General features: G+C 51.7%; 5 protein-coding genes across 5 annotated transcripts; 3 read left to right on the top strand and 2 right to left on the bottom strand.

Moving 5' to 3' along the window:
• Positions 1–348: 348 nt before the first annotated feature.
• Positions 349–3366, bottom strand: AKAW2_40665S (Nrd1 complex RNA-binding subunit; the record flags this gene model as incomplete). The annotated part of the gene is made up of 8 exons (XM_041689019.1): positions 349–650; positions 719–923; positions 980–1148; positions 1212–1245; positions 1336–2385; positions 2533–2635; positions 2916–3161; positions 3247–3366. 8 exons carry the CDS (start codon positions 3364–3366, stop codon positions 349–351), a joined length of 2229 nt encoding a protein of 742 aa, XP_041542745.1.
• Positions 3367–5316: 1950 nt separating this feature from the next.
• Positions 5317–7126, top strand: cit1 (citrate (Si)-synthase CIT1; the record flags this gene model as incomplete). Its single annotated transcript, XM_041689018.1, has 7 exons — positions 5317–5436; positions 5501–5565; positions 5637–5721; positions 5780–5827; positions 5882–6498; positions 6573–6873; positions 6938–7126. The coding sequence occupies 7 exons, from the start codon at positions 5317–5319 to the stop codon at positions 7124–7126; spliced, it is 1425 nt and encodes a 474-aa protein (XP_041542744.1).
• Positions 7127–8940: 1814 nt separating this feature from the next.
• YHM2 (putative mitochondrial DNA replication protein (Yhm2)) lies at positions 8941–10303 on the top strand (the record flags this gene model as incomplete). The annotated part of the gene is made up of 6 exons (XM_041689017.1): positions 8941–9022; positions 9095–9119; positions 9185–9203; positions 9261–9357; positions 9435–10107; positions 10249–10303. 6 exons carry the CDS (start codon positions 8941–8943, stop codon positions 10301–10303), a joined length of 951 nt encoding a protein of 316 aa, XP_041542743.1.
• Positions 10304–12569: 2266 nt separating this feature from the next.
• On the bottom strand, positions 12570–14210 carry QCR2 (ubiquinol--cytochrome-c reductase subunit 2; the record flags this gene model as incomplete). The annotated part of the gene is made up of 4 exons (XM_041689016.1): positions 12570–12665; positions 12749–13590; positions 13676–13850; positions 13944–14210. The coding sequence occupies 4 exons, from the start codon at positions 14208–14210 to the stop codon at positions 12570–12572; spliced, it is 1380 nt and encodes a 459-aa protein (XP_041542742.1).
• Positions 14211–14715: 505 nt separating this feature from the next.
• Positions 14716–16849, top strand: RPC82 (putative DNA directed RNA polymerase III subunit Rpc82; the record flags this gene model as incomplete). Its single annotated transcript, XM_041689015.1, has 4 exons — positions 14716–14727; positions 14800–14856; positions 14971–15789; positions 15851–16849. 4 exons carry the CDS (start codon positions 14716–14718, stop codon positions 16847–16849), a joined length of 1887 nt encoding a protein of 628 aa, XP_041542741.1.
• Positions 16850–17320: the final 471 nt, after the last annotated feature.

Below are 17320 nucleotides of genomic sequence, written 5' to 3'. Positions count from 1 at the left end.
TGCCGAGACATCTGTTTATGCGACGAATTGAAGCAACAAAGACATAGGGGGAATACATTGTGGAGCCACATGGGAGATGCCGTGCTCTTGACCCGCCTTGAGAACGCCCACTCATAAAGCGTCTGCCTTCCGCTGAACAATGAATACGAAAGCGCCAACGCCGATTATTTTTTGGGGGTGTGCGGAAACAGATTTACATGAGAACGTTGCAGAGTAGAAAGAAGGAGAAAAGAGATAGAGAGACAAATGGGAAGAAGAGACGAAGAGAAAATAGTGGTATCAAAACAAGGGAAGAACGAGATGATGGAGAGCAGGGGCTAATTGTCGTTCAAATAGCATGCTTCATAGCTAATTGCTTCCTTGGCCTGGAGGAGGCGGCTGTGCCGCACCGCCAGATCCAGCTTGTGCTCCTCCCATCATAAAGCCGGGAGGGAACATGGGCATGCCGGGGAATGAGAAGCCGAAGCCAGGCACTGCAGGCGGGACACCGACATTGTTGGCATTAGGTATCTCGCGCTCCACCGAGCCACCCATGCCCATCCCGTTGGCAGGTCCATCGCGCTCCGGCCGACGGAATCGGTCCTGCTGCGTGCGGGAAGAGACAGGTCCACGCTTGCCGCCAGTGTCGGTAGCAATCCTTCTGCTGATAGCTGTTGCATATCATTAGCTTCATGGTAAACAAAAAACAAACTTTAAAATAGACATGGTGCTAACAAACCTTTGGAGGATACACCAGCGCCAATCTCAATGTCGGGCTCCTCGACGACCATTCCGGACTCGATGGTCCTGCCGCCAGTGCCACCATATTCGGCGGTGAGCATCCATTTCCGATCGGCCTCCGTTAGTCTTTCAATCGGAATCACACTGATGCCTGTTTGGTAATCGCTGCAGTCACGAGGACCGAATCCCACACCCCATCGAGTCTATGATATGAGTTAGCTGAGAAAGAACATGACGGGGAAAAAAGTTGAGAGCTTACCCTGAGCTGCATGTCACCGGACTTGTAAGACTCCATGCCATCGCGTGCCATGACGGCATCCTGACGGCTGATCATCTTGATGAAGGCATGACGCTTGTCAATGTTGACGATGCACGTCTGGACGATGCCAAATTTGCTAAAGAGAGAGCGAAGATGCGCCTCAGAAGACCTAAGCGTATGTTAATACGTAGTCCAGTAGTTACTAGAGAGGGGTATGGGAGAGAAAACGTACGTGACACCTCCAACGAAAAGAGTACGACTCAGGACTATACAACGGCCAGTTAGCAATCATGAACTTATGTTTGGGCCTGATTGGCTTCAGGAAGGGGATAAGATAAGTATGGGCAGAAACCAACCTTTAATGTTCCCTTGGCCAATGGAGTAGTCCCACTCGATGAACTTGGGGCCTGGGGGAGGCAAGGTAGGATCCTTGCGAGGAGGAGAAGGAGTGCGACGACGGCGTCCAGGAGGGCTGCGCTGGCGATACTCATTTCCTCTGCGACCGCGCGGGTCTCCACCACGACGTCCCGGGGAGTCGCCATGGTACTCACCATAGACAGGGCTGTCACGACGACGAGGAGGGGAGGCCTCACGACGTCTGTCCCAACCGGGGGAGCGAGAACGGCGGCGGTACTGGCCAGGAGGGGAGCGCATGTAATCGCGATCACGCTCACGGTCCCGGTCGAATTCACGTGACTGGGAGTCGGGCCGAGCGCCCCAAGCGTTGGCAACGGGCTGACCGGGCAGATTGAAAGGCGGAGGAGCCTGGCCGGCGGCGGTCATTCCACCCATACCGGCGGCATTGGACAGGCTGAGAATCTGCAGGGCTGTGGCCCACTGCTCTTGAGGAATGCCTTGGGCAGCCAGCAATTGCAGGAGCTGGAGCTGCTGCTGCAGAGCATCAGGCCCGATCGGGGCAGTCGGCTGAGCCGGAGCTGCAGTCGCCTGCGGCAGTAGCGCGGCCAGTGGGTTTTGCGCTGCTGCCAACGGGTTGGGGGTGTGGTTCTGGCTTTGGGTCTGCGGCGGCGGCGGCACCAATGCCGGGTTTTGAGCAACGCTACTCAAGCCCGCGAACGGGGTCGCCATGCTTCCAGCAGCATACGGGTTTACACCAGCCTGTCCATTCGGCGCCTGTGAAGCCTGGTCTACGGATGATGACGCGGGCTGCGGAACCGTACTTTGCTGGGTCAGAGCATTAAGAGGGTTAGTCTGTGCCGCCACGGCCGGGGCTGCGGGGGCTGTTGTGTTCTGCTTGGCCATGTCGGCCAGGGCCTTTAGAATACTGGAGGTGTCTGGCGCCTGTTGAGCAGAAGTGGTCGAAGGCACACCGTTAAGCGGCTGCTGTTGACCTCCCAGCGGCATGTAGTTGGGTGCTGGCGAGCCTTCCGGGGTAGTGGATTCCACATCTAGACAGCAGATAAAAGAAGAACGATTAGAGACTATACCAGGACAATTTTCCAAGTCAAGTGCAGACAGGCGGTTCTAGAGGGCCGCTCGGATTGACCACGCCGAGATACAAGGAAGCATCAGCTGGAGGGGATAATATTGCTTACTTTGTGATGGGGGTGCGTTTAACTTCTCCTTGAACGAGGCAAGCATGGGAGCAGGGAAAGTATAGCCCCGTTCCCAAATGTCGACCAGTTTCTTGATTTTTTCCTATAAGGAGAGGCGGACGTATACGTAAGTTGGACTATTCGTCACCAGACAACGATAGAAGAGAAAAACGAGGCAGAGAGGGGGAAGGGAGCACAGCGGCCACGAATACTATGCATGGCAGCTTGGGCTATACAGCAGGAGATACGGATATCAACTCTTAAAGCAGGCCACCACCAAGGGTTTCTTCAAAGCAAACCCCGGCTTCCTATCGGCCATATGCTTGCCCGCGGCCACTGTGAACGTTTGATGATATAATCTGCGTATTGCATCTAGAGCGTACCTTTTGATCTTCAGGAGCGTTGTTTATGATGTCCGTCATGAGGACAGGTAGCAATTCGGTCACTCTGTTGACACCAGCGGCGAAAGTACCATCGGGAGCAGCACTACCGGATGGCTGTCCTGCCTTGCGCGCTGCTTCTACCCATTGTCGAGTTACAGAGTCTACGACATAGAGTACGCCCAATTTGTGTGTTCCTGGTGCCTTCTTGAAGTGTGTATAGATCTTCTGGATGAGAACGGATTCATTCTGTGACAAGAGAAGAACCATAAATTAGCTTGAGATTCTATTGAGGAAGCGTTTTGATGATAATGGCGGAAGTGGAAAGTAATACCTGAACGTTTGCCGTGCAAAGCGATGTAATACTGTTGATCTTAGAGCCTGAGACACCCGGGGGCTTGAGTGCCAGCATAGACTGGAGGTAGTTATCCAGTTCTGCTACAGCAGACGACATGGTGGACGAGATTTTTGGTTGTTGACTCGAATCCAGTACGGGGAGATCAGGATACACGCAACAGGTTTCTGTTTAGACTATCGCTTTTCAAGTATATGGTAAACGCGACCGGATAGTACCAAGTTCCCAATGAGCTGTTACTACTGGGAGATCCAGCGCAGCTAAGGTGGCGGTGATGCTTAAGAGAGGAATATCAGCAACCTGCAGGGTCGTGGCCTCCCAAATATGATGGAAAAGTGATTTCCTAAGCGGACTTCTGGTCGTGTCACTACAGACTCCACGAGCGTACTCTGGTGACCAGGGGGGCCTTCCGCCTACAGCTGGAGCACAGCCAAGCGATGCTGTCCAGGGCCTTGCAACTCGCGAACGAGTACGTGTACAGAGTACGACCTAAAAAAAGCGAAGAGCTGAGCGCAACAGAAAAGATGCAAAGGCGGATATTACAGAGTTGCCGACTTTGCTGCAAAAAAGAGTGGGGGATGAGAAACGGTGCAGAAGAGATGAAGAAAGGTTAGAAAGGGAGTTGAAAGGGAAGGGATTTCGTTGAAGGTAGTAAAGGTGGTCAGTCAGGTGAGGAGAAAAATCAGCATATATCTGCGCTAGGCTCGAACGGGCAGCAACACCTAAAAACAAGTGAGTGAGCCGGGTATGCCCAGCCATTTTTCTTTTCTTTTGCCTCAGGCTGCCACATCTGCATAGTAACACGTGATATTCATTTTTTGAACGAGATATGCAATCCTTACATAAGTCCCGCCAAAGCATGAATCAAGCGCATGAGTCGCAGTTCGGTGAGTCGAATGAGGTAATGCGCTAGGCTTCCCCATCATGTTAGGTAACCGATTTTCTACACAACAAATGAAGACCGTCCCACCGTTTGAGAAACCTTACAGAGTACTCCATTAACCCCTGGAAACATTCACAACGGAGACACTTATCAAGTAGTTAACCATGAGAACTCTGTTCTTAGTTCTTACAGGCTAGGCCTCAGGAATTTTGGATACTTTCCCTTACTGCTTACTTCTGCTTACTTCACTTTCCAACCGCAATCACGAGTATCCTTCACAGTTTAGTCCCCCTTGTGACCATGCAAATCTTCAATCATGAGTAATGAAGGTCTGAACTTTTATATGTCGAGCAAGGTGTGTAAGGTAATACCACTACATACTTGTATTGTTGTTATGGCTGGGGAAATCCGTGCCCATGGAAACTCAATGGGTGGGCAAAATTGTGGATGAGATGGCGACTGCCGACGTCACTAGCCATGGACCAACAGCTCTACTGTGGCACTCCGTTTACGGATGAGACGGCGCCGATGATCGTCACAATAATAGTAGCCCGAGGCGGCATTACAGTGCCTATATCTATATTCCAACACATGCATGGTTGACCGTTTGATCACAATTGACAGCTCTGGGCTTTGCTTTTGAACGGAGACGCATAAGCTCGAGCAAGTATGAAAGAATGACATGGGTAGAACTCTAAAGGTTGTAATAGTAAATACATAGCGTAAAAGTACACACAGACCAGGAAACAAAACGCAAGGAAAGAGAGGATTTTACTCCGGACTCCGTTCCGTACAACGGAATCAAGCGGGTAAGGGTCACCACCAAAACATGATGGATCCTTCTGATTGCCGCTGGAAAGCGCGCCGAAATCCTGGCTCAGACTCGGGATATCGGCCGGGTTGAGACTAGTGTGACCGTAACATACAGCCGCCCACCATTACCGCACGGCGTTGCCGTGCGTTACCGTACAGTCCGCGTACCGGCTGTATTAGTACGGCCAGATGGAAAAAAAGGGCCGCGCAAAAGAGCTTCTCCATAACTTGGGAACACCGTGCGGCCCATCTTCCTTTTTCTTTTCTCCTACCGTGTCCTGATATACCCTCTTTCTCTCCTCTCCTTCTTTCCTTCCAACCACTCAACTTACTGCAAGTTGTTCACATTCGCCATGGCTTCCACCTTGAGACTGGGCACCTCTGCTCTCCGTACCTCCTCCATTGCCGCTAAGCCGGTTGTTCAGTCTGCTGCCTTCAATGGCCTGCGCTGCTACTCTACCGGCAAGGCCAAGGTTCGTTCTACCTCGATAACAATCATTCCTCGAATATTCATACTGATGCTTCTCTGTTTCATAGTCCTTGAAGGAGACTTTCGCTGAGAAGCTCCCTGCCGAGCTCGAGAAGGTCAAGAAGCTCCGCAAGTACGCATACCTCCACGTCCGGCCCTCTTCTCTACAGCAGGCCTTGTTAACCAGTCAATCAATGTTTCTAGGGAGCACGGCAGCAAGGTCATCGGCGAGGTCACTCTTGACCAGGCCTATGGTGGTGCCCGTGGTGTTAAGTGCCTCGTGTGGGAGGTATGATGAGGAACCTGGTCAATAAATTTTGAGGAGACTGTCTAACTGACTTCGATAGGGTTCCGTCCTCGACTCTGAGGAGGGTATCCGTTTCCGTGGCCGTACCGTAAGTTGCGAACAACCGAAGAACTATTCGAAATTTATACTGACAGTACTTTAGATCCCCGAGTGCCAGGAGCTCCTCCCCAAGGCTCCCGGTGGTCAGGAGCCTCTTCCTGAGGGTCTCTTCTGGCTCCTCCTGACTGGCGAGATCCCTACTGAGCAGCAGGTCCGCGACCTGTCTGCTGAGTGGGCTGCCCGCTCCGACCTCCCCAAGTTCATTGAGGAGCTCATCGACCGCTGCCCCAGCACCCTGCACCCCATGTCCCAGTTCTCTCTGGCCGTCACCGCTCTTGAGCACGAGTCTGCCTTCGCCAAGGCCTATGCCAAGGGTATCAACAAGAAGGACTACTGGAACTACACCTTCGAGGACTCCATGGACCTCATTGCCAAGCTGCCCACCATCGCTGCCAAGATCTACCGCAACGTCTTCAAGGATGGCAAGGTCGCTCCTATCCAGAAGGACAAGGATTACTCCTACAACTTGGCCAACCAGCTCGGCTACGGCGACAACAACGACTTCGTTGAGCTCATGCGTCTTTACCTGACCATCCACTCCGACCACGAGGGTGGCAACGTCAGTGCTCACACCACCCACCTTGTCGGTAGCGCTCTGAGCTCCCCCATGCTCTCTCTCGCCGCTGGTCTGAACGGTCTGGCTGGTCCTCTCCACGGATTGTAAGTTTCAAATTCTTTCGATTTCCATGAAATCGAAGCGCTCTCGCTAATGTTTTCTTTTTCCAATCGCACAGGGCCAACCAGGAAGTCCTTAACTGGCTCACCAAGATGAAGGCCGCCATTGGCAACGACCTCAGCGACGAGGCCATCAAGAACTACCTCTGGTCCACCCTGAACGCCGGCCAGGTCGTTCCCGGATACGGTCACGCCGTCCTTCGTAAGACCGACCCCCGCTACGTGTCTCAGCGCGAGTTCGCTCTTCGCAAGCTGCCCGATGACCCCATGTTCAAGCTGGTCAGCCAGGTCTACAAGATCGCTCCTGGTGTCCTGACCGAGCACGGCAAGACCAAGAACCCCTACCCCAACGTCGATGCTGTAAGTTGCCTCGTGAACCTGCGCTTCAGTTGCATGCGCGACCAGTGTACTGACCGATATGTAGCACTCTGGTGTCCTCCTCCAGTACTACGGCCTGACTGAGGCCAACTACTACACCGTCCTCTTCGGTGTTTCCCGTGCTCTGGGTGTCCTTCCCCAGCTGATCATCGACCGTGCCCTTGGTGCCCCCATTGAGCGCCCCAAGTCCTACAGCACTGAGGCTTTCGCCAAGCTTGTTGGTGCTAAGCTGTAAATGAGTTTGGGATGACATGAAAATCCGGAGGTGGTTCTTATTTCTTTTTACGATAAACACAGCATCTTGTATTATGCCTACCCTGTTCTGGTTTAGTATTTTTGTGACTGGGGACGATTTTTAAAAGTGTTGGGGTTTGTTCGATTAATGTATGATAGGACACGGTTCGAGCGGGCCTTGTAACAAACAGCACTTGAGAAATTCCAAGTCAATCGTCTTCTGATTCTTATTTCGTATTAGACCCCGGGACTGTGTATGGCGGAGTGACAGACCAGCAAGCGTAAGGGGGGAACGGAGAGGGGCAAGCTGACATTGCAAGTCGGATGCCGAAGATAAGAATTAGGCAGGGAGAGGCCAAGAGGAGTGGGATCGGCGCGGTCGAGAAACATACGTGATTAGTGCCACCAGTGTCGAGCTGGCTGCAGGTCTGCATATCGGTCAAATCATAGGCCGAAGGTGAAAAAGCTCCGCGGACTGATCGTCGAACAACATAGCCAGTCAGGCAGCAGGGTAAATTGAAGATGCATCGGGTTTCGATCAGGTTTCGGAGAATGAATTGGACATTTACATTGACTTATTTAGATACTTTATTTCAGCCAACGCTAACTGCAAATGTTCGGGGCGCCATTGGTGACCTCCGGAGCACTCCCATCGTTCAAGCGGAACAATACGAGCTACGGACAGTGAGATAAGCCAGACTGGAAGTCAGATTGAAAGGACGAGACAGTCAAATGAATAAAATGAATGAATGGTCTACTCCGGGAATATTTGAAGGAATGATGAGTATTCCGTATGAGACAAGCATATACATAGTAACTGCTAGCTACTACGGGCGCCGTAGTCCGGGCGTGTTCAGAGATCCTGGCGGATCCTCCTTATGATCCTCCCATGATCGTGGTTGCTATGGGGGGGCGGAAGGGAGGGACTACTCCGTACTCCGGACTACCTCTCTCCCTTTTTGGTGCCAAGTAGGTTAGTAGTAGAATCTAGATGTGATTATTATTTTTGTAGGAGGTAGATAGATACTCCATAGATAGATAGTTTGGGACTACTATCATTCCAGGGCCAGCTGGACGTGGGTCCCCCCGATCGACCCTCTCAACCGTTTCGGAAAATGAATGCAGCTCCAGGATGTTTGTTGGGGGGGAGCCCGGTTTGCTCCGGGCCTCAACTGAAGCCCTCGGCTGTGGCTCACCGCCGGGCCCGAAGCAGGCTAGTGGCCGCTGTGCCTTGATCAGGTTTAGCGCCATCCCCAATCGGCCGATGGCGGGCGGTGATTGGATCTCATTGGGTTCCTGGTTGTTGCGGTGGTGAGTGTGCTCATTACTACGGAGTACTCCTTGGTACGGAGTGCTTGGATGCGCCCACGCCAGACAAAAAAAGCAACTCTTTGACCTGCAATTGGGAGAAAAAAAACCACCATCTGAATCGATAGGTACGTACGTATGCTCTACCTGGAAGGGCGTCCCACCCCCTCGTTGATCCTTCTTATAATTTCCCTTTTTCCTCTTTTTTCTCCTTCATCTTCTTCCCTCATCTTCATTCATACATACATACTACTGCTTCTACCGTACATATACTCGATACCTTCCCCGGAGCTACCTGCTTACTTGGCCTGTCCTCATCAGTGTCACCTGCCTCCGAACTCACCTTCTTCCATCCACAAACAACCCAAAACCGACTTCGCTTCTGGTCGTTCGTCCTTGACGTTTCCGACCCGCAGACTACCTTCCGATTCTTCGTGATCCCTTAAGGCGACGAAGCCCCCAGATTTCCCTTGGTCAGGGCCCCTTTCAGCGCTCCCAAGGTCAGATATGTCTACCGCTACTGCCGCGACGGCCGCCACTGGCCAGAAACAGCTTGAAAAGAAGCCCGTGAAGTTCAGCAATCTGCTACGTATGTAATATCTGCTACAATCCCGGACGATTAGCGTTTTGAAGGAAATTGGTTCTGATGGCATTGCTACAGTGGGTGCTGGATTGAACCTCTTTGAGTATGTTTTCCCTTCTCACCCGCTTCCTCCAGCGCACCGTGTGTTTCATAACTAACATAGAATAGGGTCACCACTTTGGGTCAGGTACGAAGCAATAACCGAAGCGGTAATTGTCGGCTTATGCTAACTCCGTTTCAATAGCCGCTGGAAGTGATCAAGACGACCATGGCTGCAAACCGGGGCGATAGCTTCGCTGGTGCTATGGGTCGAATTTGGGGCCGTGGCGGGATCCTCGGTTGTAAGTGCTCTTTCCTCCGCTTTCGCTTCTCCGACTAGTGTGGGGTGGTATTGTCTGACACTTGTCATTCACTCTAGATTATCAAGGTCTCATTCCGTGGGCCTGGATTGAGGCCTCCACTAAGGGCGCCGTCCTCCTCTTCGTCGCATCGGAGGCGGAGTTCCGTGCCAAGGTGCTTGGTGCGCCCGACTTCGCCGCCGGTATCGCTGGAGGTATGGTCGGTGGTATTGCACAGGCATACGCGACCATGGGTTTCTGTACCTGCATGAAGACCGTTGAGATCACCAAGCACAAGATGGCCGCCCAGGGCGTCAAGCCCCCCAGCACCTTCGCGACCTTTATGGATATCTACCGCAAGGAGGGCATTCGTGGTATCAACCGTGGTGTCAACGCCGTTGCCATTCGCCAGACCACCAACTGGGGATCCCGCTTCGGTTTCTCTCGCCTGGCTGAAACCGCTATTCGCAAGGTCACCAACAAGGAAGAGGGTCAGAAGCTCAACGCGTTTGAGAAGATCCTGGCTTCCGGTCTCGGTGGTGGTCTCTCTGCCTGGAACCAGCCCATTGAGGTGATCCGTGTCGAGATGCAGAGCAAGACCGATGACCCCAACCGCCCCAAGAACCTCACCGTGGGCAAGGCCGCCAAGTACATCTACGACCAGAACGGCATCAAGGGATTGTACCGGGGTGTGGCTCCCCGTGTGGGTCTGGGAATCTGGCAGACCGTCTGCATGGTGGCACTTGGTGACATGTAAGTGGAACAAACTTTCCCCTCTCTTGCATTATCAATACCCCGGGCGGAGCACTTCCTACGGGGGTGGCGCCCCGATCTTCATGTGATAACCGAGGAGTGAACTGGAGCTAACGTGTGGGTCTCCGTTACCCCGAACAGGGCCAAGGAAGCAGTCGAAAAACTGACGGGCGACAAAGTCACCGCTAAGCACTAGAGAAGGTTTGAGATACCCTTCTGCCATGCGCGGTCTCGGTCGGAGGAGCGGATGCTAGATAATCTTACCCATACGGTGTGGAACTTGCTCAGTCCGTAGCTAGCTATGCATAGTGCCGACGAGCATGCCGCAAGAAAGTCTTATGAAACCAAAACTACCTTAGCATAATAATGTTAATATATTCCATATACTAAATAGGCCATGGTTGACCATACATTGACTTTCCATTGGGAGAAACACATGCACAATTGTCCACCTGTGTTCTGATGCCGTTCATTTGTTTGTTTGTTATGCATTTTCCCAGTTTATCAAATCCACATATCCCGTGTTACCGAGGAAGAACAGAGTCGAGTAGACACACAGTAGAGCCAGCCACCACATACCTAGGTAGATTCACAAGCTTGCTACTATCTACCTACCGAGTAGTGACAGTCACCTCCGGCGTAAATGCCCGTCCTGCCTACTCTCGGCTGGGGAATGACAGTAGTCTCCGGTCAGCCAACGGCCCCTTCGGGAATGTGGGCAAGCCCGGGCCTCTCCCCTTCCCACACGGCTATCTTACGCCGTCTTCAAATGAAAGTGACAATCATTCCGTCTCTCCGTCCGTCATCTGTCATGTTGCGCGGGTTTAATCTCTTCCAAAACCCGAATATTAGGGCCGGCTGGTTGACACCCACACAGCCTTATCACTTACCATCCGATCATCTTACTAGAGTATAGTATAGTATTAGTATAGACTAGTATGCTTGTATCCAAAATACGGACCTTACCCCCCTCCTTCTAAAACCAAAAATTTCCGATATTATGTACTTTTGTCTGAATCATGATACCTTTCTTTTTTTTTTCCCCCTCGGTGAACCCTCTACGGTAACTATTCTCCGAGCATCCCAGTCATGGCTTGCATATGATTATGATGGCGTGTCTCACTAAGTCATGTTCATGCCCTGTCTAGTACTACTGCATATGTATGCGGGCATCCCTGTTCTAATCTGGGTCAGGTGATGGGATTATGGGTGTCGTAAGCACGTGTGTGTCTTGGTAGTTCAGTTGTATGTCCATATCTATGGTATCTGTCTATATATTCATTTGTCGATTTGCTTTTTGATTGGCTGTATCTGTGTGGATTGTGTATGTAGAAATACTAGTAGTAAACAGCGCTGGTGAATTCTAGGACGAGCCGATGGTTCTATATATAGTACCATTTTTTTTGTTATTTCTTTTACGAAGCAAATGATCTATATTTCCCTGTCTTTTGTTGAGTGGTTGATGGTTGTGAACGGGTTGTTAGAGTGAAAGTGAAAGAGGCAAAGACGGGTGGGTGACCTTGGTGATGTTTTCGTGGTAGGGCAGTCGGGACTTGATACATAGTAAGTATATCAGTACTTACTAGTAATTAGCAGTAGCAGACAGGTAGTAGGTGGGACTGGTAATTTAGCATTTAGTACTATGCATATGCTGGTCCAGAGTAGCATTGAGAGTACTATTTTTGTGGTTGATTGTGATAGTAGAGCAGCACTAGTATAATAATAATAATATATATATATATATATATTACTATATGTTACATCATTGAGTTAAGAGGGGAAAGGAGGATGTCGTCGTCGAACAGTTCCACTGATGCCAGTTATATATACCCTATTGATAATGGCCACAAGAATGACTTCATTTAGTAAGTCTGCCTATCGGCCAGCTGAGCTTTGATCATCTGACTGGTAACAAACAGACTTGTTGGGGGGTTCTTCGGGCAAGCTTTGTGTATCGGAGTGTGTCGGGGGTTGGTTCAATGCTGAGTATCATAGTGTAAAATTGAGATGAACTGGTTGTTAGCTACTACTAAATGAAAATAGGTAGTACTACTATATGATATATATATATTGGGGGTGATGGCTCTATGGAGTAGTACTGGACGTACTGACTCCTACTAAGGCTGTTAGATCATATAAGTTTATCTATCTGTTGCATCGAATATATAGCAACGGCAAGGAGGAACAGGGGAAATCATATACCAGAGAAATCAAATTCGATACATTTTGCAAATTGCTTTTTTTCAAAACTATTCACAGTAAGTTACTGCAAGCAGCCTACATCGCAGCGGGAGGAGGTATTGAACAAAGATGGGTTAAGGTACAATTGTATTACAGACACACAACTACAGCCACATCACAAAAGAGAATATCTGCGGAAAGGTCGATCTAGACACATGATAAAAAATAGAGGGGGTGTTCGGTTTTTTCCAAAGCCAGTCTAATATGTATTGTATACATGTTTAAACAGTCAGACCAAGGTCCTCGCCGTAGGGGAGCTGGAAGAGGTCTCCAACAGTGGCGACGGAGGCCTTGCCAGACAGGAAGGACTTGGCAACCTGTGTGTAGAACATTAGCCATTGCTCCCCAGAATAATTATTGCCGCAGAAAACAAGAGGAGATGAATTGATAATAAACTTACATCCTGGACCTGAGCCTCAGTGACGGCATCAATGCTCTGAGCAACCTCACCAATCTGGTAAGGCTTGCTGCCGTTGATGAGAGCGGAACCGGTAGCCTCGAGACCAGTCTCAAGGGTCTGGGCGGACTCGAGAGCGCGGAACTTGGCGAGGGCAACGGCCTTCTTGATCTCCTCGGCGGCAACCTCACCGGCGGCAACCTTCTTGAGAAGGTCGACGGCGTTCTTACCAACAGAAGTGATCTGGTCGGCCTTACCGGAGAGAGCAATGGTGAAGAGACCAGCATCCGAGTAGGTCAGGTTCTGGGTCGAGGCACGGACCTGGGAGAAGCCCTGGGTGGCCTGGGCGAGGAGGGAGAAACCGGGGGTCCACTTGATGGAGGACTCACCACCCAGAAGGGCAGCGAGGACGGAGGCCTCGGGCTTGTAGGCAGCGGTTCCGAAGGCACCGGAGCCAGGGAAGGCAATCACAAGGGCGTTGCCGGCCTTGGTGGAGACACGCTGCTCACCACCGTAGTACTTGGAGGCAGCGCTCTGGAGCTGGGCACCGCTGGGGACGGCCTTGAAGAAGTCACCAACCCACTTGGAGACGTCGGCGGAGCTGGCACCGCTGCCAACAAGAGCGATGTTGGACTTGGCAAAGGCCTGCTGAGCGTACTCATGCAGAGCCTCAGCGGAGAGGTACTTCTCGAGGGGAACGGTGGTCGAGGGGGTGATGCTCTCACCCAGGCCACGGTGGAAGGCGACGGCGTGAGCGGCATCGACAGCGAGAGCCTCGGGGTTGGCGGCAAAGGCCTGTTGTCTGTACTTGAGGGTCTTGAGGACAACCTCGCTCAACTCGTGGGCTGAGAAGCCGAATTAGACCGGTTCGTCTGACAATTGGAGGAGGGGGAAGGGGTGGCGGCATATTCCCGTTGTCTCCTTACTCACCTGCAAACTTGGTCTGAGAAGCAACCTCGGCGAGAAGTTCAGCGAAGTAGGGGAGATCGCCAGAGAGGAACTTGGCCTTGAGGACGACGTTCTCGCGAGAGTGTGTAGAGGAAACTTCACCGCCCAGCAGTTCGACTTCCCGATTGATCCGCAGTGCCGAGCGCTTCAGCGTAGACTGTGCATTAATAAGAAGAATTGGTTAGCAATTGCCTAAGAGAATAGTGTAGTAGAGAGCGTGGATGTCGGATTGAACCCAGGAAGGACGAACCTTGAAAGCGAACTGTTCGAGGGCATCGGAGAAGCCAGGGACGGGCTGGTAACGGGGACCAGCCTTTGCAACCAGAGCAAGGGTGCTGGTAGGGCCAGCAACTTCCCGGTTGGCGACCTTCACACCAGCAGACTCAGAGACGTCGTACTGGAGACCAGGAGTGGCAGCAGAGGCCATGCCCCGACGGCTGCTGGCGCCAGCAGCAGAGCACTGCTTCTGGAGCGCACGGGGCGCATTCCGGCTGAAAGTAGACCGCGACAGCATCATCGCATGTGTGAGAGGGATAGAGGAGGGCGAGGAGAGTGGTTAGCCGAGAAGCTCGACAGCAATTGGGAGGGTTGAGAGGAGTGGGAGCAGGGGAAGGCTGCTGGCGGTCGTTGGGCGGATCAGAAACGATGTCTGAAAAGCTTCAAGATGCCGGCTGGTCTTGATTACTCGCCCCGTGATTGGCCCGAAATGCGAGTGCGGGCGGAACCGGCTTTTCCTCGTCCTCCGGGTCACCTGATTCCTTATGTGAGCAGGTGTCCCGTGCAAAGTCGTAATATATTTATGCCTCAGGCCGACAATCACCATGACATTTTGCAGATTACGCTTTCTCTCCTTCTCCGATTGCCGAAAAAAAGTATCTCCAATCTTGATCATCGTTGCTACGGCTTCTCCATTTCGCGCCTGTCGTTCCTTTCTTGCACTTTACCTCATGCAATTACCTCGGTGACCTTCCCCTCCCTTCTAGAGAATTGAAGCTTTTCGCATTCTCTAGAAGCCATCCACCATGACTTCCCAAGTATGCGATCAATTCCCTTTCCCCTCTCTTCCCGCCCCTCATCTTTACCACTGCTAATGGTCCGAGTAATAGTATGCGGCAGAGCTATGTGCGCTCTTGGTCGAGGATAATTTTGGGGAGCTTTTTGCGGTATGCTCGCTTTTGCTCACTTGGTAACCCGCTGCATCCATGAAAAACCATATAGTCGGTGTCAATTTGCGGGCCACATCGAGCAACAGGCTGACCGTCATCCGTCTTCGCCAGCGTATCTTCTCAACCCTCCAGCGCTATGACCGGCTCTCATTACCGCGACTAAAGTTCTACTCGCGCCTCTCCGATCGTCAACTTCGTCATGGACTTTCCGCCATGATTCAACACCACCTGGTGTACCATTACACTTCCTACGACGATGGCGTTACCTATTACGAACCAAACCTCCAGGCTGCATATTACCTTGTTCGCTCTGGCAAGATCCTGGAGTTCATTGAAGAACGGCTTGGGAAGTATGCGGCTACCCTTATGGAAACCATTATGTATCTCGGACACGCACAAGTCGGCCACCTCGAAACCATCCCGGAACTACAACCCGCACCACCTAAAGCGAATGGTGTGAAACAGGAAACCGAAGGTGAAGAGACCGAAGAACAGATGAATGGCGATGATGAGCACACCTCCGAACAGCCGGCGCTATTACATCCTACCCTGAAGATCCTTGCGTCCCACGGTTATATCTTTCGTGTGCGCGATGCGCAATTCCAAAGCTACGCTGACAATGCCCTGGATGCGGAACGTGCCATTAAGTCGCGACCTGATGTCAAGCAGCTAAAGGGTAAGAAGCTGGACGAAACAGTCCTGGAAGGGACTCTTACTCTTCTGAAGGAAAGACTCGATGGGGACCTTACCCGCGGGCTCATGCATAACGGGTTACCCCGGGGCGCGAAGAGGAGGCATGGTACCGGGTCTGCGGATGCTTCAAACAAAAAGGCACGAATGGACTACGCCGATGCTGATGAGGATGATGATGAAGAGGAGGAGAACGAATGGTCGGATGACGAGATGGGCGGGGATACCACTCCCATGGAGGTGAGACTCTGCATAAAACTCATATATATATCCGCTTGACTGATGGGTTTGTTCAATATAGTTGGCTACTGTTGTCCGCGTGAACTATGAGAAACTCGACGTTGCTCTTCGGAACCGACGGTTTTTGGATCTTGCGGAGATGAACTCATCGCCAGTAACTGCACAGGTCTACGAGGGCCTCCTACGACGCATAGAATACCAAACCAAGCAATGCCGAGATAGTGCTGAGATACCGCGCGAAGGAGAGGAAGGCGAGCAATACTCTGTCCCCATCGCTCTTAGTGCGGTGACAGAAGAAGTCGACCCGCACTTGGACCTTGCAGGCTCCATAGGTCCCATGGAGATACCACAGACCATCAACAAACGTGGGAAACGGCCTTTGGAGGACAGTGTCAATGGAACCGACCGTGAAGGATCAGAAGCCCCCAGCCGCACCTACGAGGTAGACCAACACCTTTCTCTGCTCTCGCAGCCCCCCTACAACCTCACATCTAAGCGCCTACTTTCCGGACTCATCACCTGGACCGTCGAATTCCGACACCTAGCGCGCAAGCTCCGCCACCTAGAACTGGAACGAATGATCGAAGCCCGCTACGGCGACGTCGCTTTACGAGTGATCCGCGTACTGCACGCCAAGGGCAAGCTCGACGAGAAGCGCCTACAGGAAATCAGTCTTCTCCCCTTCAAAGACCTGCGTCAAGTCCTCGCTAGCATGCAGTCCGGTGGATTCGTGGATCTGCAAGAAGTCCCCCGAGACGCACAGCGACAGCCCTCTCGCACGATCTACCTTTGGTACTACGATCCGGACCGCATCCGGAGCAGCATTCTGGAGGACACGTACAAGGCCATGTCTAGGTGTATGCAACGCCTGCGCTTCGAGCGGAACCGACTCAAGGAGTTCCTGGAGAAGACGGAGCGGAGTGACGTAAAGGGCAATGAGGAACGCTATCTGTCTCAGGCTGAGTTGACCCTGTTGGAACAGTGGAAGGCTAAAGAGGCCTTGTTGCTTGGGGAAGTGGCCCGGTTGGATGAGATGGTTGCGGTCATGCGAGACTACTGATTGGAATGATCGATTGCATCCCCTTTTCTTCTTTTCTATGATCAAGAAATATGACGTTTGGAACGATTCCACATATCAATGCCGTATGTCTCAGACAGGCATTTTATATACATCTAGATGGGTTGCCATAGGCAGTCTGCATCCAAAGCCTTTGCTGGCCTTTGCCTACGTCAATGTATACTATCAATACCAAAGTAACATCCATACCCAATCTTATTTCAGGAAAATACCGAGAAGTTGCGGTCTAGATACAGTAACATTAGAAAAAAGTTGAAAGATCTCCGGAAGTATATGCAACACACCCGCGTGACAGGATACCTTACGTGGAAAGGCTCAGGTAGCTACTGTCACCACGAACGAAACGCTGCCAAAAGCGCAGAAGAAAAGCAATAGGGTCATGTACAAGAAGTGAAAAGGAGCAGGAAATAGCAATGGAGAAGAAAAATGCAGCTTACACCCGGAACCCCTTCT

The sequence above is a fragment of the Aspergillus luchuensis genome, chromosome 4, assembly GCF_016861625.1.
Source record: "Aspergillus luchuensis IFO 4308 DNA, chromosome 4, nearly complete sequence".
NCBI classification, from domain to species: domain Eukaryota; kingdom Fungi; phylum Ascomycota; class Eurotiomycetes; order Eurotiales; family Aspergillaceae; genus Aspergillus; species Aspergillus luchuensis.
Note: the sequence above shows the minus strand (reverse complement) of the source record. Positions and strands in the feature narration are given on the sequence as shown.